The sequence below is a fragment of the Phycodurus eques genome, chromosome 7, assembly GCF_024500275.1.
Source record: "Phycodurus eques isolate BA_2022a chromosome 7, UOR_Pequ_1.1, whole genome shotgun sequence".
Lineage (NCBI taxonomy): Eukaryota > Metazoa > Chordata > Actinopteri > Syngnathiformes > Syngnathidae > Phycodurus > Phycodurus eques.
In genome coordinates, this window is record NC_084531.1 from 28,284,965 (window position 1) to 28,312,834 (window position 27,870).

General features: G+C 45.7%; 1 protein-coding gene across 1 annotated transcript in view; it reads right to left on the reverse strand.

Moving 5' to 3' along the window:
- Window positions 1–27,294, reverse strand: part of frem2b (FRAS1 related extracellular matrix 2b) — an 86,341-nt gene extending 59,047 nt beyond the window's left edge. The window contains exons 1-2 of the mRNA XM_061681332.1: window positions 22,162–27,294; window positions 20,521–20,610 (exon numbers count right to left, since the gene is read on the reverse strand). Of these exons, the coding sequence (XP_061537316.1) occupies window positions 20,521–20,610; window positions 22,162–27,184 (5,113 nt within the window). The 5' untranslated portion in view covers window positions 27,185–27,294. The remainder of the gene's footprint in view (window positions 1–20,520; window positions 20,611–22,161) is intronic.
- Between the last annotated feature and the right edge of the window lie 576 nt (window positions 27,295–27,870).

Consider the following 27,870-nt stretch of genomic DNA (forward strand, 5'->3'; position numbering starts at 1 on the left):
TGGTATGAAGTAATAATAGTAAGTCTAAATTCCTATTTTAAATCAAATCCATACTAACTGCCGCTAATCCACACCGAGGCTATATTTTGACGGAATGTTTTGATTCAATAAAGCCCCAGCCCGCGCGCGCATGCCTTTCAGCAGTCCAATTAAATTGGAGGGGGATGAGATAATCCTGCAGAAGGAAAGAAAGAGCGAGAGAAGAGAGCTATATGGTATAATCACCCTGAGCCTTGTATCAGCGGTAATGAGAGGGGAGTGGAAAAGATTTAGAAGGGCAATCATTTCACACACCCTAAACCCGTTTTCGAGCATCTGAGAGCTGTGTGCCGTAAATTGCAGCCCGTGGCTAAGAGCGCACGGGGGCGTCTACCTATCTGGTCATTCCGAGGCGGCCCTGGAGGTGCCCGGGAAGAAGGGACAGAAGCGTGGGGTCAGGGAGGCATGCGGGGCTTAAAGCGAGGGAGCTTTTGCTCTCAGCAGGGAGAGTTCTTTTGAGATTAACACGGGGGGCGCTTCGGCCCCGAGAAGCATGAGAAGCGTGGTAGAAGGATCAGAAAACGCACAAGCACCTGTGCAAGTACGTTTTCTGCCTTGTGTTGAAAAGAAAAGAGTATCAGTGGTGTTCAATACAGTTTTTCCGATTCGGTAACACTGTTAAAAACATTTTTACATTTCATATATTGTAAGTGGATCCGGAACGCATCCCCTGCAATGAACGGGGGGGTTCCAGTGTCCTCCCAAAACAGCTCTATTAAGTTAAATCATGTATACATACACACACACATATATATATATATATATATATATATATATATTAGTTTTACAATTAAATCCGATGCCCGTAAATACTGTTGCACATGGTTTTAGTAGATGACGTTTTTTTCCCGATCACAAAGTTGAAGCCCTTGACTGAGCACAGCGGTCTCAAGGAAATTCCCAAAGCTCTTATTTCAAACGGACCTCCTTTATGTGTGTCCCGGGAGACTTAAGAGGCCAAGGAAATACTGTACGGAGGCGATTGTAAGGAAAGGTCGTCCCGTCCTGGCAGTCCTGCGCTGCCTCCAAATGGCCTAATTTGTCATCTCAAAGAGCTCACACACACACACACAAAAAAAAATAGTTCATCGACTGTCAAGTCATTGAGGAAACACGAGACGTCGGGATCGCGAAGTGCTGCGACAGACGTGAAAACAGTGAGGAAACACGAGACGTCGGGATCGCGAAGTGCTGCGACAGACGTGAAAACAGTGAGGAAACACGAGACGTCGGGATAGCGAAGTGCTGCGACAGACGTGAAAACAGTGCAAAGAGGTATTCTTTGGTCGTGACTTCACGCAAACATCCCGGGATTTCACGCTCGATCCCACTCGCGCCGCCTGCGAGCCATTGTTGTGAGGAAAAATTCACAGCACCTCGGGGGTGAGCGTGACTTCACCGAGTCAACGAGCGCAATGCTGCGTTGTGTGGTGGGTTGCTGATTTGAAGCCAGAAGCGCAAGAGTTGCCTTTCTAAGTCGGCGAGCTGACACGTCAACCTCTATGATGAGTACATTAGGCACTAATTCTCCAATGTATTGCTCCAAAGTAATATCCTACTTTTAGGTTAAAAGACATGAAAGCGGACTAAAGCCCGTTTAGGGAACGCAAAGATCAAATTGTCAGCGTCGCTTTCATACAGTGCGTTTGAATCATTTGTATTCTCCCCTCGTCGTGACTGCAGAAACCCGTGTTCGGCGGGATAATAAGCGAGAATTTAATACGCGGGCTAATCTCCCGTGTTGTTGTGTAAAGTGAACGCATTGTGCTTGGACATTTGAGGAAACGTTCAACATTTTATCTGGTAAAGAGATGTCATTAGAGCATCACAGAACATTAAAAATCAATAGGACCTCGCCCGAGGCATAAAAAAAAAAAAGAAAAGAAATAGACATCCATAGGAATAATGTTCCGCTCCAGTCCTGTAGGTGGCAGTAACATAGTGAACCCCTATTAATTGTGAGGGAGATAGATAAAAACCTGCTTAATACACACTTATTTTATAGTTTAATCCCACCAGTATGTGTCTTTAAGAGGCGGGGCCTGGTGGCGTGGCATGTGACTTATGCGTGTGAGTGTCTGGGCGTGAGCTGGGGCTGACAGCAGCTCCTGCGTGGGTGTGCTTACTCTGTTAAAGTGTTTTACTGTCCTCCGACAGACAATAAACTGCTGAAAAATCAGCGACCTTTCCCACGTGCGAGGGCATTAAAGTATGTTACAAAAAAGCCGTGAAAAAACAAGGGCAAAAAACAGCAGATTTTCATGATGTCGCAGGGATTTCCACAACAGATAAATTCCACACACAAAAAATCTGCGATACAGCAGGGGAACATTGTCTGGAAATAATCTTTCACTCACTATTTTACCGTAATTTATTTTTCAGTTTTCTTTTTTTTTTGGGTCACGCTGGGTTTTTGCCACCCAATCAAAACTGACCTATTTGCGTTTTCTTTTTTTTTTTTTTTTTTTTTTTTGTGCTCTTTCTAAAACTCCGTAAAATGGCACCAAAGCATCGTCAAATAGGAAAGTAGTTGGTGTCAAGAGCGTTTGTAGAAGTGATACGAACAAGAATGTCGGCGAGGAGCTACGTTTAGCCTGGGTTGTTGCAGGATAAGTAGAGTCATGTGCATGAAGGAACTTCCACTCTGTAGCGGCTGGTGTGTGAACAGAAAAGCAATAACGAGGAGGTACAAGAGGTAGTGAGAGAAAACAAAGCAGCACAAGGAGGTCAGCTCGGTAGGACTTGAACGAGACGGTGGTGGGGGGGCTGCTTTTCCTTGACCCCCTCCGAACACGCTGTATTTGCTCTCTTGTCAGAGCAAATAATGGCAGACTGTTTGCTGAAAGTGGCGATGTGAAGCCGTTGAATATAAAAGTGCACCGCAGGCCCGCAGTCTCCTCAGCCCCATACTAATAAGAGCCGTTCCCTCATTTCTCCGGCCTCCCTCCCGTGCTTTTAATGTGTCATGTCTCGGCTTGCATTTGGCCGCTGCGACTTGCAAATCGCCGAGAGGAACGCCGAACGAGCGACAACTCCTGCCTGAAAAGGCAAAGCGGTGTTAAACGACGCCAGACGCTGAAAGGAGGCCTTCGATTGGAACACAAAGCTGCCCGGTGAAGATAAGCTCGCCGCCTCGCATTCATTAAAACGAGTAGGAAAAGAACGTGTCCGAAGGATTTGGGGGGCGTTGTTCTCTGCTTATTTTAATATGTGACTGAAGATTAACGTGTGCGGTAGAGCGAACTCCAGGTTGGAAAATATCAACAAATGATAACCCTAACCTTAACCCAAACAATGACGCTAACCCTGTACGCAGATGATTAGAGTCCCTAACCTTTACCCCAGCCCCAAACATATTTTAGCCCTAACTCAAAATCGAACACGAACCCTCACCCTAATCTTAAACCTGAACCTGAATTTAAATCTTAACCTGATTTGAAACTGAACCTCCACCACATCTTTGTAAAGGCAGAATTTGTGATACAGCTCCTGTCAAATTCAATGTTTGCCTTAGTTTTTTGTTGTTGTTTTTTTTTTGTTTATTTACTCCTGTGTAGCAACAGGAGGAACACCCTGTTGACCCTGTTCGCTTATTTGTTTTCTCACTGGAAATACGGACCTGCAGTGTCGACGATTCAAAGGCCAGAGTGATTAACCTCAATAAATACGTGTCAAATAACCAGCTGCCTTTATACAACAAGTTTCAAGTGTTTCGAAAAGCTGCTGTGCTAAGCTATTTGGAGATCACTGCGCGCAGTGTGCTCACATGTAATATAATCCACAAAAAAGGAATCCCAGCGGAATGACGAAAGAGATCGGTTTCGCATTGAAAAAGCGGCGGATGGGATTTTTTTGCCAGAACAAAAAGCTCGCCGTGGAAGGGGAGCCGATCGGGAGAGGCGTGCAGCGGTTTTGCAGCGTTCCGGGTTTAACTGTGAAATTGTACCTCATGCAGCCTCCCCTCTTTGAAGGTGTAAGTGCAAAAATGAAACGCGCCCACCCACCCCCTGAAGGGCAACTTGGGCGAATGGAACAGAGCAACCCCGCTCTGACAGAACCTTCTGGCGCACGGCTCATTGGCCACTGATAACCTCGTTAGTATGCCACAACAATTATGCGCGCATTAAAACGGCTCCGGGTGACGACTTGGAGAATTAAGGAGACAAACACAAGTGCCTTGTTGACACAGACCTGCTGAACACGTTTTTCTTTTTTTTTTTTTGCACATGTAAAACCTAAAATCAAACCAAGTTTAAATGTCAAATCAAAGCCAAATATTTTTGTTCTTTTTCTGACAAGATAGTTCTTCTCAATAAGATATTAAAAACATGTTATTGAGATTTTATTATCAGTAAGTTTCACCCAAAATGAAAAATACAGGGCAATAATTCGATAGACATAGGTCGTGTAAATAGACGAGTTATAAGACATCGGTGGGTTTACTTGTTTTAAGAAACCTTGCCAAGTCAAATTTTCCTGTTCTATTGGCGGATAGTTTTGCTTCCATTAAGTATTGTATTCCTAATTTCCTTCCTTTTCCCCCCCTAATTTTCAAGACGAGTTTTTGTCGTGCAATTGCTTGTTAACTGGCTAATTTTGAACTCCTCACACTGAAAAGCTGGATAAGCCCAGACACGGTCGAGTTGACTTCACACTGCGAGAAATTCTTCTTGGGGGGGAGGGGACGAGATGGACTCTGGACTTTTTTTTCTTACCTCTACCGAGGAGGTTATGTTTTTACCTCCGTTTGTTCATGTGTAACTTCCAGTTTACCGTTTTTAAAGTCTTGACTTGAATTCAGATTTTATTTTATTTTAAAAACGTGAAACAAAGGCTTCATGTCAATCTGCTCCGGGCAAATGGATTTCATTAGTTCAACTAAAATATATAAGACTGAACTGACATTCGATTTGTCCTTTTGTGATTTAACCCTTGGGGGGGGGGGGGTGATCCTGTCTCAGGCAAATAACCCACGAGTCCACCCCGCCCCATCCGCTGCGGGGCCAAAACCAAGCCCGGCTTTCGTTACCATGACGACGAGGGGAAGACGTGGCAGCGCAATTGAATGTTTTTTTTGAATCACAGCAAACCGTCGGCCACTCATGAAAATTTGTTGCCGAACCCCACACACTGTGCGAAGGTTCACTCGGTTTCGGCCGCGTCAATTGGTCTGCGGCGGGTATGAGGGATACATTTTGTACAACACAGCAGTTCGATGATTACCTCCGCATTTGAATGTTTTGTAAGCAGGATGATGCAAAAATCCAAACAAACCGAATGAAGAAGCCATTAATTTTTAGTGAGAGTCTGGAAAAAGGTGCGTAAACACACCATTGATACTACTGTTTAAAGGTTTTGGGTCACCCAGAAATGTTCAGCTTTTCCAAGAAAACATACTGTTGCATAGCCACGTTGGGGAAAAGCAATTTTTTTTTTCCACATTAACAATGTACAGACCGATTCTGATTCTGATTGGTTGCTGTGAACCAGGAAGTGGTTGTATGACTAACGAACAAATGGACAAAGATACACAAGTAAGGTTTTAAGACGAAGCCTAATCTATTATTATTATTATTATTATTTATTTTTATTTTTTTTACTGTTGTTCACAGTTCAACCTTGGTATAATCTGTTTTCAAGCCATCTGAGTGGATGCATTCACAGTCTCGCTAAAACACTCAAGCTTGGTACTTGGGAAACCAAACATGCCGTGCAGGTTAAAACGAGAATTTTATTGAGACCTTTGCTGCTGTCAGTTATTATTTGCAGGGCACCGTCTTCATTTTCGTCTTCAAAACATGACTCCCCCATCACTTGTGCTCTGCTTGTCATCAGACGAGAGAGCTACTTGGCAGAGCGCGACTGCAAAACAGCTTTTTTTTTTTTTTTTACCTTCACCCCCACGTTAACGATTCTGTTCGGCGGCTCGAATAGCCGAAGGGTTTCGAGGCTGTCGCGTATTTTTAGACGTGCTGAGAAGTGGGACGCGAGAACAAGCCCACAGCCGCCCCTTTTTGTTTTTGTTTTTTCTACTCCTGTGCAGGTAATGAAAGCGGTGCAGGCGAGCCCTCAAACACATCCAGAGGCGGACGAGGATCCCCCGCAGGCCTCCGCTACCCGTCTGATCCTCCATCAGCACGCTGGAGCCGTCCCGTCAGGTGACAGGAAGCGGCTCCACGCATGGAAAAACCACAAGCAACGGAGCACGTCTATCTTTCATCTCCTCTGACTGCCTTCACCTCCCGCGTCTCCGCGAGAGAGACACGGTTCCCCATTCGCTTGCGCTGATAGACGAGGAGGAAGAGGTCCGCAGCAGAATCTCTCAAAGGGTTTCATCAACACCTTTTCTGAGATAAGAGTGGCCCTAACACGAGGACACGCCGGATCCTACCGTGTTCGGGCCTGTACCAACACTTTGCTTCCCGCTGTGCAACATTTTACTCGGCTTACTGAAAATCCCACGCGTTTCGATTGCGAGCATTTCCTGCCTCACGTCATCGCACTTCTAATCAAAGGAGAGCACAGCGTGAAATCAGAGGCGCTTTTCATTAATGTTCAAGCTGAGCGGAAGCGGCGCAAGCGCCCGCTCCGGTTCTGGCAGATGGCCTCACGGTGGATGTTTAGAATGTATGAAGTCGTGTGTAGTCATCTATTCATTTTCTATACAGCTGTTCCTGGTCAGGGTCAAGGGAAGACTGGAGACCTTTACTTTGTTTACATTTACACTGCAGGTCCTAGTGCCCACTTTTGATATTATGCTGATATCCAATTTCTTTTCTTTTCTTTTCTTTTCTTTTTTTTTTTTTGAAAGGATTTGACTAAAATCGGCATAATTGTCTATGATGCCGTGGACCGAATTCAAAAACTATATCAGGGACATAATTTGATATTGAATCTTTAATTTCACATTGCATTACAATTTGTAAAACATGATTTGGCTTTAATTTGTAATTGATATTTAGGAAAGCTTTATTACATGCGCGCACACACACACACACCAAATGCAGCAATAATTTGTGGCCAAAAATGAAATGAAAACTTTTCCAAAATTTTGTTTGCCAAAAAATTGCATGGAATAATGAGCGTCCAAAAATGTGTCCATCAAATTGTGTCCACAATTTTACGTTCAAAAGTTTGTCGACAAATCTCGACAATATTTTGTGTCCAAAAGCGCTTCCCAAAATTTCATGTCAATAGGTTTGCATCCAAAATTCTGCGTCCACAAATTTGTCTCCAAATGTTCGTGTTGAAAGGTTTGTGATCAAAATGTAAGTGACCAACCGCTACTTTCTTATTACCTAGGACTTCGGGGGCCATCTTGTGGCATCTTAGAAAGAGCATAAATTGTGGATGGCAAACCGGGAATAGGCAGGAGTTCGCGATACTCGATGAACACACAATGGTGATGGAGATATAAAGCATTGAAAGTAGCTTTACATGTACGTTAGCATTGTATCTGCATACATCGTGTCACTGGAGTAAAGACGTGGGGAGACCTTCTGCCTCAACCATTTGGCTTCAGACACAAAGATACAAAGACAGTGGATAGAGGATTTTGGTTGCAGGTGGGGTATACCTTGTACTGGTTGCCAGCCAATCGTGGGGCACCTAAATAGACAAACAAGCACTCAGGTTCATGTATGGCATATTTAGAGTCTTTAAATTAGCCCAACATTAAGAAGCATGTTTCCGGAATGTGGGAGGAAGTCGGAACACCTGCAGAACACCCACCCAGAGCTCAGATTCAAAATCCAAACCGCAGAATTGTGAGGCAGATGTGCTCACCGCTCAGTCGCCGTGCAGCACTACAAATGGCACTAATACTAGTATGAAATGATATGCAACAGTGATGTAACAGCTAATGAGTCTACAATGAATACTAATAACTGTAACATGTAGACTGTAGGTTGGCTTCTTTTCCAGACAACATCGTTGGGGGATATATCAAACATTCCGACATCGTGGGGAATACACGTTCTCCCTCGGGGGGAGCGGCGTCAACCGCAGTTGTCAGAGTTTTATCAAGCGGGCAAGAGGCGAGTCCAGCGCTTCACTTCATCCTCACAGGAGTTTTTCCAGCAAATTGGAACACAAAGCCGCAAAGAGAGAAGATGACGACGAGACAGACGTCTCGGCGAAGACAGCCGCAGTCAAGTCACACTCTGATTCCCTGCTGTTATTTCTGGGGAATTTCTCAACAAGACACTAATTAATGTTCCCAAGAGAGGTGTGAATTATTTGTCAAAGACGAGGAGCTGGAACAATTTCTAGAGCTGAACTCTACTGTGCAGAAATCTGAAGAGTTGGGTCGTGGCATTATGAGTGAGAGGATTTCAACACTTCCATTGATGTCCCAGTGGTCCCTTTCACCCTCGACATCTAAAGCGAGGTACACACATTCGGATAATCAGGCTAATCGTTCAAAGTCGGCAAGGGCCTGCTTAGCGGAGCTTTCGGAAAGATCTGAATCGAGCCGCGCCACGTACTCCGTCAATGTGACGTGCAACAGAAGCATAGCCAATCAAGAAGCTCGCTGAAGCTAGCGCTGTTGTGCCAGACACAAACAAAAGAGAAACTGGTTGTGTTGAGTGTTTGTATAACGCAAATGACCGGTGGAAGAGTTTGCAAACGTAACGTAGTTACCAGATGAGCAATTAGCCTCGCTGCTTCTCTTTCTTCGTCTTAGGATGCGTGCGGTAGCACGCTGCCTCTCACGGGCAGTCTCGGTACGATGACTGACATCCGGTTTGGCGTAACGGACCCTTTTTGTGTTGAAAGCAATTTTCACCATTGAGGGCGCTGCCGCTGACATTGCCGCACATCTAATGATCTGAATGCGAGAAGCTGCAACAGCTGACGTGTACTTTGGCAATGTACTGCTTCGGTGAGCTCTGTCCGGAAGTCACGGTCGAATAAACGCTGGCTCAACTGCAGTCACTTTTACACTGATCATCTAAGTATGCTTTTTCCAGCTTGCTGTCGTGTGTGTAAGGTACCGATATAAAAAGAGGAGTTGAATTCGATCTGCGAATTAGTATCAGAGGCGAAGCAGGCAGTACACAACCTGTGTGTGAAGGGATAACGGCAAGTACAAGAAACCGAAGTGTAAGGATAACGGGAAGGCAAGCAGCTGAGACTCACTGGCCACGCCCTTTCGGATGCTGGTCCTGACATCGACACACATTTAATTATCTGAATGCAAGAAGCCGCAACAGCTAACGCGCACTGGTGCAATGACCGAATTTGGCAAGTTCTGTCTGAAAGTCACCGGCGAATAAAATTCAACTCGACAGTTAATGCCAGTTTGGCAGCAGGCAGTATGAAAGGAGTGAAAATAAATTCCTGTCTCTGCACCTTTTACCAGATCCTCATCACATTGTAATGAGCTCCTCCATGGACCACGCAACACTTCTTTACAAAGTGCTGCAGAAGTCTCTGAAATCTGTGAAAAATGTCATTAAAACAACAAAGCCAGTGGTAGCCTAAGACTTTAGCACAGCACTTTTGAGCATTCCTATACTATTCCATTGTTTTTAACATTCCGGTGTGCCTGAACATGTTCGAAGTGTTCTGATTGCATCCTGTTGCCATGGTAGAAAGACAGACAGAAAGAAAGAAGACTCCTGGGTGGACTTGAAGCGGATAGCTCCGCCCACCCCAGCCCTCCCCATTCGTCTTAGCTTTTCTCCCAAAGAAGAGGAATTTTCTCCAAAGTCGGCGCTTGAGGTTCTCCTCAGTTCTGCTCGAGCGATATCCTAAGGCGGGAATGACGGCACGTGTCATCATCATCCAGGGAACAAGCCCGGGCCTGGAGGACTCAAACCGTGGCACACTGACTTTTGTAAGTTCAAGACGGAGGCCGGGAAAGATTTACCCTGCTGGTGAAACTAAGGGCATGTCAGTTCAAAAAGGCCTGAGAATGCTTTTGGGGGGGGTGGTACAAATTATGGTAGTAGGAAGGTACAATGGTACCCGCAGTATTTAATTCGACTAATACAAGAAGCCGTGGCACGGTGGCCAACTGGTTAGTGCGTCAGCCTCACAGTTCTGAGGACCCGGGTTCAATCCCCGCGGGGCCCCGCCTGTGTGGATTTTGCATGTTCTCCCCGTGCCTGCGTGGGTTTTCTCCGGGCACTCCGGTTTCCTCCCACATCCCAAAAACATGCATTAATTGGAGTCTCTAAATTGCCCGTAGGTGTGACTGTGACTGTGAGTGCGAATGGTTGTTTGTTTCTATGTGCCCTGCGATTGGCTGGCAACCAGTTCAGGGTGTACCCCGCCTCCTGCCCGATGACAGCTGGGATAGGCTCCGGCACGCCCGCGACCCACGTGAGGAGAAGCGGCTCAGAAAATGGATGGATGGATGGATAATACAAGAAGCTACAATGGAAGTCCAACATCCCAGTGGACCTGTGATTTTTTTTTTTTTAAAACGTTTCCCATGAAAGATAATGGAAATGTAAAACTGTCTCCATCATGCAGTCAGTAATCACATTCAAAAGTCAGACACAAAATAGTTGAACTGTTTCCATCCATCCAATTTCTAGAGCACTTATCGTCATCAGGGTCACTGGTAAGATGGAACCTATCCCAGCTGACTTTGGGCTACAGGCGGAGTACACACTTGGACTGCTTGCCAACCAATCACAGGGCAGGTACAGACAAACAAGCTTTCACACCCACATTCACACAAATTAGACAATTTAGACTTCAATGAATCTAACATGGAACAGAAACAGAAAATCCAGCTACACATGACGTTACCAACTGCACAGCAAAGAAAGTCACAGTTAACTGTCGTAAAAGTCTAGAAGTTGTCACCAGCACAATAATTTACAAAAACTATTCTTGCGACTTTGTCGACCATGGAGCTAGCGCACTGCGACAAAGAGAGGGCTAGTCAGTGCTTCCAACCAAGCAACTTGGTGCCTATATTTGGCAACTTTTACAACGTCTGTATATATATATATATATATATATATATATATATATACTATATACTTTTTATGGCGTTATCGGAGACTTTTGGAGAGTCTGAGACACACTTCAGAGCAGGAGAAGCAGCAGACTGCAAATGAATGGCACATGCATGTAGCCACCACTAGCTAATTTAACTATATATACTAAAGAGGAATTATCATCATGTAAAATATTGGTTGAATTCTGAATTGCATGTAAAAAGTTGGTAGATTCGCCAATTGTTGCTTTTTTAAAAAGAATAATACATACACATAATGCATTCCCAAATATGGCAACACCGCATCAAACCTCAGTTGACATGCTTCTCCGGCGGTTGGAACTTTAGAGGCATAATTGTCCCGAACACGCTGGGAGAATACCGAATTGGGGCGTACGGCTTTTGTAGGTCCCACTGTATATAAAAAAATATTATGATGATTATTTTTTTTTTTAAAAGATTGTAAATCAGTTTTATTATCGTTGTTTTCCTTTTGCGCTGGTGTAGAACTACACAAGGGGAAAACACCTGTCGGTAGTTGTACACCAGTGCAATAATAATAAAAAAAACATATTGTTAAATTAATACCGCTCCGAATCATTCGGTTCATTTTATTGCGCAGTGTATATTGTGACTTGGCTGCGATACATAAAAACATTTTTGGGGCCATAAAATGAATGAAAAGTAATCTGCATTCATAACAGAGAAGCGGAATCGTAAAACTAACAGACATCTGCTATAACGTGAGACTGAAACGTATAATGGAGCCGGAATCAAAAGAGTTAATTCATAATCGAGCAATAAACCTCTCAGCCGAGATGTGATTACTCACTAGTGTGTGTGTGTGGGTGGGATGGGGTCGGGGGTTGGTTGTGGGGTGTCATAAACGAAGGGGTTTGTTTTATCTTAAACTGGGGGAAATGACATTGTTTGGAGTCTGTTAGGCGTTGATCCATTTTTCACGCTCACGCCGCTGCAGCTGCAGCTTCTTTGGCAGCCTGCAAATCACGAGCGCATCAAAGGTGCAATAAAAAGGAACTCGCTAACAAGCCGGGCCCATTCGTTCGCCAATGAAAGCTGCTGAGACCACAAATGAGTGTTTTTCTGCTGTAAGGTGCACGGAAGCAGCAGCTTCGCATTCCCATACAGAATCCGGGTGAGTTGACAGTTAAGTCATTGACAGATCGGCGTTGATCATTAGATGATTGATCAATCATGTGGAATCGGATCGGTTTAATGTTCACATCACCTACGTTGTTGGGTTGTGTACTTCTTGAAACAGTGGAGACACGTCACTACTACGAGTAGCGTTTTCTGCTTAGATGGGCTGCATTTAAAACTGAAAAACAACAGAGCAGAGGATATTTTTCTCCTGAATTTGATTGATTTCACACTGACCCAGGTTAAGATGTCGTGTAGCTGCTACAGTACGAAAACAGTCCCGACATGTAACGACTACAGAGAAGAAGCAACGAGTTTGCTGCCTTGACCGGTTGCCTTAAGAAAAAAAAAAAAAAAAAGAAGAAAAATCAACAAATGAATGGTTTTTACTTGAGTAACTTACCTTGTATGTAAAGTTCATTATAATTACATTTACAGCAAAAAAAACAACAACAAAAAAAAACATGCGGGACCATTTCAAACCAAACAAATAGCTTCCTAAATTAGCCTAGCGGTGGATTCCGCTGCTGAACTGTGACTCCGTCGAACAAGAATCAACAGGCCGCTGCTACTTTATTTTTGTACACGTCAACTTCTCTGTTTGAAGTTGCCTTCGTTTCTCCAGGCTGTTCCCCATTTCTTCAAACAAGTCATTTAAAGGGGACACATTTTAGAGAATTGACTTTTTAATTACCTGTATGCAAATGGTTGGCTTTTCTGGGGTGTCTGCCCACCCATCAAAGCTGAAATTAAACAACCAAGTCAACCTTTTTGTGAGTTCATTATTTTCCAAAATGTGTCCTTGTTTTACGATTGCGCTCTGTTCCTACTGCGGCGACGTCGCCCAAATTTGTTCTCACGTCGAGACGTGCCGTAGTCTATTACCAACCTATGCTAACGCAGTACTACAATCATAATTACAGTAGATATAGGAATATGAAAAATAGGAATATAACCTATATCTAATTGAAAGACCTTAACACATTCACTGCCATTGACGGCTTTAGAAGTTAAATATCAATGTTAACTGGGAAGGCTGGCAGTGATGAAGATGTACACCTTCTGTGAACAAAGATATTATTATAAGTGTCGCTGCATTGGAGAACAGTGAGCAAAGTAGTGATGTGTCAGTCGCGAACGAAAACGGCGCAACGATGAGAGCCGGCTCATGACTGGTAGCCGCTTTCGTCATTCACTTAGGAGAGAGCCTGCACGTGATTGGTCAATATGTGTGGAATGTGTGGCGTCGTCTCTCTCTCTCTCTCTCTCTGACTGCGCCGAGGAGAGATGGGCAACAGCACATAGGAAGTAAAACGAGTGACAAAGCGAGCAAGGGTCCATAGGAGAAAACACAAACGTGCTGGTAAGGAATAGTTGGGAAAATGAGGGATATCAGGAAAAGGAGTCAAATCTGGGCACATTTTAACGTTATTGACAATACAAAGGCAGTGTAAAGTCTGCAGGGGGAAAAAATCTCTTATCGACCTGGCTGCACAACCTGCTTAGGCACCCTTCCGTCCAATGAGAAGAATAAAAGACAAACATTTGAACCTGGTATTAATGAAGGTTCCAGTGTGTCGATTGCAACCTGTTGTACGTTGTAGAAATGTCAGAGATGTCCTGAGAGAGAGAACCTTCTCCAAAACAGCAGACAACAAATCATTTACGACAGAAGAAACCAGAAGCTGAGACACTCGCTTTCTCAATACCAATCTTAACTATGCTACCGGAATGCAGATTTCTATTTTCTTTTTGTTTTCCACATTTAAAATTATATTTTGTTGTGTGTGTTTTGCATTGATTCTGTGTTGTTTCACTTTTCATTTGTTTCATAGAACAAAATTAAAAGCTTAAAATATGTATTAGTTCAACTCTAAATAGTTATGTTTGTTTTTATATTTACTTTTATTGTAGTACCAAGTAACGTGAATAAATAAAAGCATATTTTTATAAAAATTATAATGGAAAATATTGTACATTTTTACATTGGTATGCATAATTATTGCTGTGTAATAAATTAATTTAAGTAACAAAAAATATGAAGAGCCGTTCGGGAGCCGAAAGAGCCGGCTCTTTTTAGTGAGCCGATCCAAAAGAGTCCGTTCGCTAAAAAGAGCCGGAATTCCCATCACTAAAGTATAAAACTGCAATTGAGCAACACGGCGCCTGGAGTGTCTGTCCTACAAAACTAACAAGCTTGTAATCCTTTCTTCCTCATAAGTAACGCAGCTGTCGCACAGGAATAGCTCTGTAATCATCTCCCAGCTGTTTTACAACCAAACACAGAAAAAGGTGGCGCGGCCATGTAATTTCCCCCAAGTTGACGGCATTTTTTTTTATCCCCCACACGTATAATTCCCGGCGTTGTCGCCAAGGACGCACGAATGTCACGCACAGCAAGATAAGCGCGAGGAAGACAATTGAATTAATCATAGCGTAGAAAGGCACAAAGAAAATGCAGAATCATCACCGACTGACGCTGCGAAGGTGATATAATACCACACACACACACACACAAAGTCTATATGGCTTCACACGTATACATGTAAATTCCTGCCCACCCATAATGCTGCTGTGATCCGGCACGCTAAGGAGAGGCAGATAATCCCCTCTAACCTTAGGGGGGGTTCGACAGGAGGGCGGATTTAAGTGGGCCACAAGGCGTCACAAGCATTTACATTATTGCGGTCGGGAACGCTTCAGGGGGATTCAAAACTCGGCGGACACTTCATTAGGTACACCTGCACAAGCTAATCATCATATATATATATATATATATATATATATATATATATATATTTTTTTTTTTAAATATATATATAATGCAATAGCTGCTGCGGCTTCTTGAATTATGAAATGATAATAAAAATATTGTAATGTAGAAAAGGACACAATTTATCTTTTTTTTTTTATATTTGTAAAATAGTTCATTAAAAATATATGTATGCATATAATATAGAAAAAAAAAAAACTGTTAACCATTTTGAAATGTATCAAATATTTTTATTGTAAAATATATAATACAAAAGATGTTTGGGCATCTTTAGACTTTACAAAAATAAAATAGAAAATAAAGCTTCCAATTCTTAATTTTTTACAAAATATTTGATAATAAAATATATAATTAACAATATATATCATAATCAGATATTGCAGATGACAGAAAGAACAAAATTCATACATTTTGTACATATTTTTATTGTAAAAAATTGTCTTCTTTAGATAATGCAAATAATATAAAGAACAAAATGTATATTATTTACAGAATATATATAAAATATTTTTATTCAATAAAATATATATATAGCCGCATTTAGATCATTCTAATATTATGGGTGGGGGGGGGGGGACTAAATACTGCATACAATACATTAACCACTTTGGCTTCTCGCATTCAGATTAGAAAAATAATAGAGAAAAGATCAAAATGTAAAAAACATTTATTTATGCTTTTACAAAGTTTTTTGTGATATACATATATATTATTTTTGTGATATATATATATATATATATATATATATATATATATATATATATAGAGGCGGCACGGTGGCCGACTCACAGTTCTGAGGACCCGGGTTCAATCCCCGGCCCCGACTGTGTGGAGTTTGCATGTTCTCCCCGTGCCTGTGTGGGTTTTCTCCGGTTTGCTCCCACATCCCAAAAACATGCATAAATTGGAGACTCTCAATTGCCCGTAGGCATGACTGTGAGTGCAAATGGTTGTCTGTTTGTATGTGCCCTGCGATTGGCTGGCAACCAGTTCAGGGTGTACCCCGCCTCCTGCCCGATGACGGCTGGGATAGGCTCCAGCACGCCCGCGACCCTAGTGAGGAGAAGCGGCTCAGAAAATGGATGGATGGATATATATATATAGAGAGAGAGAGAGATACACTCTATATATCAGTCTATTGCATATTCCATTGTATATTAAAAATAATATATAAAGGTATCTTTAAAGAACCAAAATGATTAATTTGACATCTTTTAAACATTTTTAATGAAAAAATATACAACATGATATAATCCTTCACCATGCCGATGATTGATTTACGTATGCGATGCACTTACTTGACAAGCGTCACGAGCCAAATAAAAAGCGCATCTGCCAGTAATGCTGACTGACGGGATCAGAGCAGATGACGATGCAGTCGCAAAAACACTTTAATGGGTCAGTCCGGTCTTGCGTGTGAGTTCAGGTAAGCTCACCTGAATGCCCCACAACGGGGGTGGGCTAAGTAACCTCCTGACAGGTTACACAGAAGCAGCGAGAAACCACAAGTCCTTTCCCTAAGCAGGATACGTTTATAGCCATTAAGCAGCCTTTCATCACTTCTACATCCAGCTGTGATGTTTTTACAAAAACAGTACACCCCGTCTGGCCCCCAAGCCTCCCCATCATCCCGCCAACACACTCACGCACCCGGCAAGAGTTGCCAAACCGGAGGATTTAATGAGAAGATCAGTGCAGTCACAGGTGGGATGAAAAAAAACAAAACCAAAAAAAAAACATGCCCAGTGGTCGTCATTAACGCGCGTGCAATTCCTGTCTGCGGTGGCTCATTCAAATATTTGACAGGAGCGACAAACAGCGGCGGCCAACATGAGCAGCTGTGCGGAAAGGGGACTTGGAAGCAAAGCACCAAAAAATATTTCATAGATATATATATATATATATATATATATATATATATATATATATAGAGAGAGAGAGAGAGAGAGAGAGAGAGAGAGAGAGTGAGAGAGAGAGAGAGAGAGAGAGAGAGAGAGAGAGAGAGAGAAATTCAAAATAATCCAAAACCAGGCCAGAAACGTTCCATTGGGTTAGCATTAAATTGGCACTGTTTACTTTGATTTTCTTCGATTCATTTGCTAAGAAACATATCAGGAATTATTTGGGGGGGAGGGAGAGGGGCATTTTATCACAAAGAGTCTGTTTGTGTGTGTAGCTCGGTGAAAACATATTTTAGGAGTCTCCAACACGACTCGTCCTGTGCAAATCGGCCAGTTGTAAGACACGATGCCAAAAACACGTAATAAGGAGGTTGTCGACTTCAAAGCTTTAAATGTCGATGCGGCGAAGTGAAGTCGACTCATCGGTTCAACCCCTAACTCTTACTAGGGAATTCGTCCAATCAGAAGCGGGTATCCGAATCAGATCTTTGACACTAAATATTTTGGCTGCAACATCTAATGTGGGCGGATCGTGGCGTCGAAGCCGAGCGATACTCTTATTTATAAAATTGCAGCTCGAGCACAGGATGTCATTAGAAATGCAAGGTAACTGCAGATTCTGTCATACAAAAACATTTATTAATTCAACTCCAATGGCATATACATACCAATTACCGGTTGACAGCAAGCATTCCCGACACGCTGCTAACCGCCACGCTTCGTTACAGCCGTCACGCTGACATAAAAACTCATTTCAATCTGATATATCGTCGAGCGCCCTATGACACCCGAGCAAGAGAACGAGGAGCGAGGGGACGGGTTGGAGGAGGGGGGGGATTCCTCAGATGAGAATTGACAGCCTACTAGAGGCTCCGTCTTGGGATGCGGGGCGGCCACATAGCACGAGTAAATCTTATTACAAAACAAAAATGAAAAAGTTCCTTCACGGCCTCATAAGCTGCAGCGGAGTCAGCGTTTAAGTGCGAGTGGACAGGCCACACCGCCGAACTTACCTCCAGCCATTATGTGCCACCATAAAGCATCTGCCCCTGAAAATTTGGTTTTCAATCTTTTCGGTGCCCCACACCCCGAGAAATACGTTTTTTCACACGCCCTACAAAAGTAAAAAAACACTGGAAACCTTCAAGGTCAAACACACCAAAAGTGGAATTTGGCCGTAATTTCCCGGGGGAAATGGCACTCAGGAATTGCACGACAACACGAAAACAATAACGTGTGATGAGAAAATCATTTTCAACGGTGGCGGCAGCACTTCATACACAGTGCTTCTTACCCCACGACCCTTACCGCGTGGACAAGTTCGCCGAGCAATTCAGTTTGTGGCGCTTGTCAGAAGCTAACACAAATGGCAAGACTCTTACCCCAGTCTCATCGTCACTTGAAAATGTCAGAAAGAAACGGGAACATTTCTGGGAAAACACACAATCACAATTCCGGAAATAGGCGCATAAGAAAGAAAAGGTTGCATTTCACACTTGATCTGTAGGCGGACACTGCGGAGAGCAAATTACCCGTTTACAAACAATTCAAAAGTCAATTCATTCACTCTTGCGTTCACATCTAAGTGCAATCTAACATTGAAGAAACCGGAGGACCTGCCCAAGTAAAAAGTCAATTTTACAGAATATAACAATCTTTTTCTACTTGTATGACAGTTTTCATTTTCTCGTTTAGGGAAAATTGTGTCAAAATGGGAAAAAAAAAAAAAAATTATCTTTTGAATTAAAAAAAGTGAAGAAGACGTGACAGAAGACGACGACAAGAAATCAATCAGGGGATCTGAACGAACTCCAAACTCTTTCTATTGGGAACCACGAGCGACTATTGGCGAGTTTGTCAACCTGGCAGTCATTGGCGACGGGAACGGGCACACAGGGGGCACCGCCGGGGTGCACGTGGGAGCGAGGGGGCCCCGTTAGAGCGCATCCATTGTGCGGCCCGAAGGACGCGCAGTCGGGCACGTCGCTTTCCGCTAATCACCAACACCGACGTGCTCGCTTCGCCTTCTTTTTTTTTGTGCTAATTCTCCTGTTAATCGCACAGCCGCAGCATGAACACCGAGTGCGGACGGCAGACGCCAGAGCCAAGTTATTAAAAATGTATGTTCCCGGATTCACGACGTCCTTATTTCCCCGGGCGGCCGTACTGAGCTGAAGGGACTCAATGTAGATCTCCCATCCGCGCAGAACAATGTTTACACTTTATTCATCAATATTATACAGCGCGGCTGAAAACGGCTTTACACCTGCACATTAGAAATTAAAGATCAGCTTCATGATGCATTTCAACCTTGATGCAGACGAAGAGCGTGCAAGCGGTCCTCGGTTACGAACGCTATGCAGTGTAAGAATAGATCGTCACGTAGAACAAAAGGAATGCTCACTTACCGACGTACTTGCTGTTTTGACTGATTTATATTCATGCTTTAGGAATGTTTTCCATTCACATTGTTTTTTTTTTTTTTGTAATTATGACTTTAGTCAGTGATAGACGACGGCGCGTTCCCACTTATGGACAAATTTACGTCGGGTTGGACGCTTGCCTTTCCTTTTTCTATCGGAGTGAGATGACTTGGAGGAAAGGTTGTTGGAATTTGAAAACGGCTTAGTGAAGGTGCCTCAATGCGACCTTTCACCCACCTCCTGACGAATCGTCACAAAAGGAAGCTGCCCATAATCCTTGACGGCAGCGATGTTTCAAAGTTTATCGGCTCGTCACGCAGATGCTCGAAAGTGCGGAAGCAAAAGAAAACACTGATGGAGAATAAGTGACAAATCGCATGTAAATGCTGCTACAAAACGATATCTTACATTGTTAATATTAGACAACATCGTAATCATTGTTTTAGTGGCCCATAATTTAGGCCATAATAAAATAAAATAACTTCACATTGAATTAATGCTACACATCAATATAAGTTTAGCCTTTTAAGTCATTCTCACTGGTGCCGATAATCTGACTGAAATAAATATGACAAGCATGCACGGATGAAAGGAACAATATTTATAGTCCATCCACCGAAAATAGCCGTTCCACGCTATAAACCTGCCTCGCTGTCACATGAGGACGTTGGTTAGGATAAGTCGCATTCATTTTAAACGGTGCGGCCCCTTCCTGTTTTCCACCGAGGTTAAGGAGAGGTGGATAATGAGCCCCAATACCCACCCGCTTCCGGTCCCAAGACGGATTTTGAAAACGTGACCGTTGTCTTCGTAAGGTCATCGGGCGTAAAGACTGTGCCCCCCAAAAAAAAAAAACGACTGACCTGCTGTGGCTACCTTAATGGCACAAGCCGAAAGTCACGACAACGATGGCGTGCGCTCCCACTACTTCGGATAAATACGACATCTAATCAGAAAGGTCAAAACAATACGCAGGGTCCTCAGTTCACGTCGGTCTCGGCATTTGACGTTTCAAGGTTACGAACTGCACCCAATAAACTACGGTAGTTTGGCGGAAAAACATGTGGTCACACATGTACCGTAAACCCTCCTGTTGTCTTTGCACATTTGGTGCACCAAAAAAATGGTCCTGGGTCAGTGTGACCCGCCGCATGTTTCCCATTCATGAAAATATGATTCAGTCAATGTTTTGACTTGCATGCAAACTCGGGTTCCTTTTCCGCTGTGGGAACGGAACTCCGTCGCAAAGCGTAAACCGTCACTTACCGCTGTCTTCGATAGAGAAATGGAAGATGTCGTTCGTGGCGTCGTCTCCCTTCGTCAGGATGTAGCAGATGTTCATGTTGTTGATGTCCGCTAACAAAACAGAGATGCAAGAATATCAATCTTTTCTGTTTTACCCATTGAAATGTGCTTTAACGCCGATATGCGTTGGCTCAATAAAAGGTTGGGGGAAAAACTGCACTAGCCCATTTGAAAAGTGCGTGAAGTGTAGTGCGCGACATGCTGCCTCCACAATTGAAAAATCTTTTCGTCTCTTTCCTAGTGCTCAAGAAGAAGCCGCTCGCCTCGTCGCAACGCCCTAGTTCTGCCCCCGGTGGTCATGTTGGCCATCGAAGTGTGCGTAAATACATTTCAAAGCGTGACGGGAAATATGCTGTACATGCATTTGATTCCACAAAGACCCTTCAATCATATAAAAAATAGATTACGCCCTATTTCTGGGCCTCCATTCTTGCTAGACGGTCCACTTTCATAGCTCAGACTCTGTACCGATATGAGGTCTACGCGCATCGGCGTCTTCAATATTTGATGGCCAAGCATTTTCCCTTCAAAGAGATCGATACAGAGAACCGCATCTCTGCGTTTTTCAAAAAGCCCAGGAGACAGCGACTTTATTTCCTGTCTGTTTACTCGTGAAATATTGAACAGGCCTCTCGGGGAACGCAGTGACTCGGTGAATAAAAGCGAGCGAGTGGCTGCACATGGCTGAGTTTGCATGAAGCGTGCTTCCAGTTTGCAAAAATCAGCAGTGCGCCGTGACCTCCACTCTCCCTTTGACATATTTGCCAGTTATTTATTGCGACACCTGTAAGCCTCCTGTCTGCTCGCACGAAATACATCACCAATATGGTACAAATCACCAACAGCACTTTCCCCTTAAATGTAATCTATTAGGCTCTCTTTCAAATTCTCCTGTGAGATCCAGGGCTGCCTGAGGCGCCGGCATATTTCATCGCTCTTAATAGGCGAGTCTCTTGAACGAAAACAACAACAACAAAATCCTTCGGCATTTTTTCGGGCAAACGCTATGCGCAGGCAATTTTTTTTTAAAGGGAACATTATGGAAAAGTAACTTTTTAATTCTCATCCATCCATCTCATCCGTCAATTGTGAAATTTTCAAGCCACTGGCAGACTACACTGTCTGAAACACTATCACATTGAGACCAAAAGGTGAGCAGGGATGCAGTGAGTGACATATGGCATCGCACTTGACTGCTCAGAGAAGTTGCCGACACAGTAAGAAGTGTATTTGTTTTTTGGTGGGGTGCCTGCCGCATGCGCCGCATGCACAGATCGCCTACATTAATTGACAACTATACAAACAGTATGGACTTGTGTATGAAGAGCTGCCTCCACGAGGGAAAATATTTTTAGTTTCTTTATGGAAGCTCACTTTTTGCTTCCACATTCTGGGTCCCCTCAGTTACTTATGTATTTGCTATTTTTAATTCAGCTTGTTTCATATTTATGGCCTCAAAGTTATTTTCATACAAATATTTACTGTAATTCTGACTTTTCGACTGCATTAGCGTAAGATGCTGATAAACTTCATAGGAACAGAACTCCATCGTATAGCAAGGACGAAGAATGTGACAGACATGCAAAACAAAGCGCCTCTTACCTTGTGTGAAAGTGGTGATGGTGGCGTTTCCTTTTCCCGTGTTGATCAGGTAGCCATGCTTCGGTGCGTTGGTAATCCTAAAGAGCACAGAACCCTGCGTGCTGTCTCGGTCTTCTGCTCTGAGGGATTTGCTGGTCATCACAAAGCCCAGGTGGCCACCGTCTAGAACCCGCAACGTCGGGGCACCCTTGTTCACCCCGATCTGTGGCACGCCGTTGTCCAAAGGGAGGATGCTAATCTTCATGACCTGGGGCTTTCGGGTCTCGAAGACAGTGTCGGGGAAGAGGTAGAAGTCGGTGTGGGTGCCGTCTGTGACGGTGAAGGAGAAGCTATCCTCTGCGCTCTCGGTGCCGTCATGCTTGTAACTGATCATGTTGTCGTTCAGATCCTGCTCGGTGAAGGAGGCGACCGGCCGGGTGGCGTTGAAGAGCAGGCGGCCGTGAACGGGGATCTGGGTGACCGTGAACTTCAGGAGTCGGTCTGCCGTGTCTCTGTCCTCCGCCGTGAGCTCGAAAGGCGTGATGAGCTTGTTCTCACCCTCCATCACCACCAGGCCGTGCACCGTGACCACCGGCTTTTTGTTGTCTACATCCGTAATGGCTATGCGAAACGTGCGGAACACGGGGTTGTAGCCGTCGGTCACTTCAAACTCAAAGCTGTCCATTTTGACTTCGTCCTCGGCTGTGTGGATGTAGTAGACTTTGTTGCCAGCCAGCTGAAGCTGCGTGAAGGACGAGATAGGCATTCCAGGCGTGTCCGTGCACTCCAGGTGGCCGCGCACCGGAGCGCGAGTGATTGTAAAAACTAAATGCTCATCCGGGCTGTTGTGATCACTGGTGCTGAGCAGGTCTGTCGTCAGAGTGACCCTGCCACCCTCTTTCAGGGACACACCTTTACTCACTACGTAAGGGAAAACCATGTCAATGCCACCCACTGTAACGTAAAAGTATCTGTCAATCAAATGGTTGTAGCCGTCCGTCACGTCGAATTTGATGAGGTCGCGAACTCCCTCTTGGCCGTTGTGCACGTAGATGATCAAACCCTGGTCCAAATCTTCCTGGGTGAAATTCATCCCCACGGTTATGTTGTGCAGCATCCCGTTTGACATTGTTTTCTGCAAATACCCCTGTCTGGGCACGTAGCGAATGATATAGGTCAGCGTGCTGTCCTCCGAGTCCAGATCGGTCGCTCTTAAAATGTCACCGTTGATGACTTTCACGTCGCCCACTTCGACGTCGAGGCCGTCGTTGATCGCCATCCTGGGCGTCTCATCGTCCACGGGGATTATCATGACGATCGCCGTTTTCTGCACGCGGAACTTTCCGTCAGTGAGGAGCACATCGAAGCTGTCCTGCGTGGTCTCCGAGTCGTCGTGCTCGTACACAACGCTGGAGGCCTCGCTGATCTGCTCCAAGGTGAAGTTGGAGACGGGCACCGTGCCCGTGGTGAGCTGATTGAGAATAAATCCGTGCGCGGGGGGTCTGGCGATGATGAAAGTGAGCTGGTCGGAGGGGACGTCGGCGTCAGCGGCGTTCAAAATGGGGGTGTCGATGACTATGTTCATGCCCTCCATGACGACGAACTCCCTCATGTAAATCTCGGGCTTTTCGTCGTTAGCCGGGACGATGGAAATGGGGAAAAAGTGCCTCTCTGAGAAATTGATGCCGTCAGAGCATCTGAATGTAAACCTGTCCTCCACCGGCTCCACGCCTCTGTGGATGCTTTGAACGTAGTAAATGTGATGCTGCTGAATGTCCTTGATGGTGAAGGCGCTGACAGCCACGCCGGACCTGGATTTTTCCGAGCCAGGGGCCGGGGAGATATTTTCCACGTAGCCCGAAGTCGGCTGCACGATGATGGTGCACAGGAGGTCTTCGATGAGGGTGTCGATATCATCGGCACTGATATGATGAGTCCGAATAGCATTTTTCTCGCCCTCGGGGACGGAAAATAGTTTGCCCACAAAAACCTGTGGGGCCTGGCTGTCCAGTGGTAGAATGGTCACATGCACTCTGACACCAGTAATCTTATTACCTCCCACCGTCCATTCATCAGACATGTCCGTCAGAGTTAAATTGAAAATATCCTCTTTGGTGGTAAAACCCAATTCACCGCTGGTGTGAGTGTAGATCACATGGCCGTTGATGATATCGGCCTGGGTGAACACGGACGACGGGAGCCCTCGAACCAGAATTTCACCCAACGACGGCGGGTCCTCCAAGATGAAGGTCAAACGGAGGTCGTCCGTGTCCTCGTCTCTCCCCTGAATGACGTTACTGGTAATTTCAGTGGCCCCGTTCTCCAGCACATCAATAGAGGAGCCAATTGTACCTGCCGGGAGGCTGATAGCCGGGATCTCATCATCAATTGGCTTCACGTTGATCTTCACTTTAATTGGGACCACGTGGACTCCATCGCTGACATCTATTTGTATTGAGTCTGCTATTGATTCATCCCCGTTGTGTAAATAAGAAACTCGACCGTTGTCAATGTCTTTCAGGCTAAAAGCGTCCCCTCTCGTCATGTCCGTGAACATGAATTGCACGTGGCCATGCAGGGGAGGCTGAGAAACAGTAAAAGAGATCAGTTTGCTGTCTGTGTCTGAGTCTGAGGTGTACAGCTCAGTAGTGGTAATGGTATGTGCGCCCCGCTCCAGCACTGTGAATCCAGAGTTGGTAATCTGCGGCGGCTTGTTGTCCACGGGCTTAAGGAATATCGTGAAAACGCCTTCAACGCCGTTCCCCGAAACATCCTCCACCGTGTATCTGAACTGCAAAATGTGCGTGGTGATTCCCAGCTCCAGATCAGGCGGTTTGTATGCTATTTTGTGATGGTTGATTTGAGCCTGAGTGAAAGTTGTGACTTCAACTTTGGGGTCTTCGGTCAGAACCAGAGCGCCCAGTACAACGGGGCTGTTTTCGTCCGTGTCCGTCGGCGGCTGGGCAACGGCGTATCTGAGGTCGCGATCCTCCGAGTCGAGATCCGTGTAGCGTATGAACTTCTTCCGCAAGTGCGTGAGCTGATACTCATGCACGGTCATTTGTAGCGTGGCCTCCGGGTGCAGCTCAGGTGGGAGGTCATCCACAGGGAGGACTTTGATAACGAACGAGCTCTCCTCTGACCGGTTGGGGGGGTCGTTGTCATCTTGAACGTGAAACCTGAACTGATCCGTGATCGTGCTGGCGCTGTGTGGTCCAATGTGCTTGTAAAAGACTTTGCCATCAGTCACGTCCCGCTGCAGCCATTCAGTCACCGCCTTCTCGTACATTTCCTCCTCAGTGTTGAACTTCCATGTCGACGGGTCCTCCGGGGCCTCGGCCTGGCGCAGCAGCACCTGCCCGAAGGTGGAAAAGGGGGGCTGGATTGTGAATTTGATGGTGGAGTCCTCCGAGTCGATGTCCGCCGCGCTGAGCACGAGGGAAGAGATGGGCATCATTTGGTTCTTGAAGAGAACCAAACCGGTGTTGGCGTTGACTATCGGCGGCTCGTCGTCGGTGGGAACGACGGTGATGGGGAACAGAAACTCCACCTCATGCGAGCCGTCCGTCATTCGAAAAACGATGTTATCACTGTACGTGTCGCTGCCGTCGTGCTGATAAATGACTTGGCCGGCATTGAGGTCGGCCGGCGTGAAAAACTTCCTGCCGGAGCCCGGCACGGTTAAGTCCCCGTGCTTCAGGCCGTCAATCACCGCAATTCTGACTTTGTCCAGATTGTCTTCATCACTGATTTCGAGATTTTGAGAGCTGGACAATGGCCGGGACTGCCCCTCGTACAGCAACTGACCGGTGTTTTTGGTCACCACGGGGGCCAAAGTGTTCATGGGCTTAACGACGATCATGAAAGCGAAAGGGTCCGACACGGCCCCTTCCGTGTCCACCACCTCAAACTCCAGCTGGAAAATTCGTTCGCTGTCTGAGTCCACCGCAGGGGGCTTGTAGGCGATCTTGAAGTCTTTGAGGTCGCCCTGGTAAAAGGAGGTCAGGGGTAAATTCCTGTCGTCTGTGCTCACAATGTAACCCTCCTCGTAGGACAACGGCGACGTGATGTTGAAAATTAACTCATCGGGGTCCGATTCGGCGTCCTCGGCAGCCAGCATGTCGCCGGTCAGGGCCGTCATGACGAACTGGTCCACTTCCATCATCATCATGGCCACGAAGCTGGGCTTGGGCGCCGTGTTCTCCTCGCCCTCTTTAATCCTCACCAAGATTTGGAAGAACTCCTGCTTGAGTAGGTTGCCCTCCTTGTCTTGCAGCTCCACCACCACGGGGATGTGATCTCTGCTCGGCGACTTCAACGCAAATGTGTGCCGATAGCGGAGGTCCATCCGGATGAAGTCGTCGCAGTCGGTCATTCCCGTCGCCAGGCTGCTCCCGTCCACCAGGCTTCCGTACTTGGGCAGCACGCCGCCACCGGACAGAGGGGTGACCCTGCAACGCTGCGCCTGCCTGTCGAACGTAAATTCCAAAACACGCCTGTCGACGGGGTTGCTGGTGCCCAGCGGCTTCTCCACGGTGATCGGCAGGTTTTTGGTCAGCACCTCCAGCTGCGTGAAAACCACCTCCACCTCCACCATGAAAGGGATCACAATGGTGTCCGTCTGCGTGTCGTACCTAAGCTGCAGTTTCACCCGGTCCCTGGCTGGACTGCGGGAGCCAAAGTGGGAATACCTGACATCGTGCGGGCCAAATTCACAAGGGAACTTTTTCGGGGTTAGGGCTCCGGGCCTCTGGGACAGAGGGTCATTGTCTAGGACGGTGATGCTGCACCTGTCGCCGGGTCGAACTTGAATCACCAGGTCGTTGATGGGATCTACAAAGACTGACCTCCCCAAAGGCACCCGGATGCCGTTGTTGGCCACCAGCACTGTGTCCTCGGACAGCTCGGACCTCAGCGCGTAGGACAGTCCGTGCTGGTTCCGGAACTCCGCGTCACTCGTTGTTGCGAGGAGGAGCGCCAGGGCGAGAAAAGCGGCGCCAGACGCGCGCGCGCGCGCGCCCGCAGCAGGAGAGATTGCAGCCATTTGGAGCTGCACACAGGAGAGACGCCCTGGAACTTTACGCGCACACGCAACTAAGTTGAAGAGTCACACAGCCGCCAAGGTGCACCATTCCCCCGCAGCGGCTGCGCACTGGCGAGCCGAACTTCATGCTCGCTCGCAGCTCTTGGAAGGAGCAGAGGGCGGCCGCGCCCCCCTCGCAGCCTATTGGCTGCCGTCGTAGAACGAATCTGACTGCTCGGAGGAGATGGGATCCAAACTCATCGCTTCACCTGAAGCGTCAATTTGATGACATCCAGCATATGATCTCTTTCGTTTTTTGTTGTTGTTGTTGTTGTTGTTGTTTTTTTGAACATATATTCCCTCCACAATCACGCATTTGCCTTCGAGACGCGGCAAAGACGAGTGGGCGAGGAGAAGGTCTGCAAGCGCAATGCTTTGTCTCCCTCTTTAGGCGAGGGCTGCTCACGACTGCACTTTACCGATGCAACACATTTGCATTGCCCCCACACACAGTGTGTGCAAAAAGAGAATACAAGAAAAAAGGGGCGGAAACCCGCACAAGAAACGGATGAGACGAAAGGATCTGCACACGTCAGCCACACTATTATGTACAATTGCAAAATCTAATGGCATGCGCTCGAAAAACTGGATCAAAACAATCTGCATTTATTTACATGAACTGACTTTCAGAAAAGTAGTCATTTAGC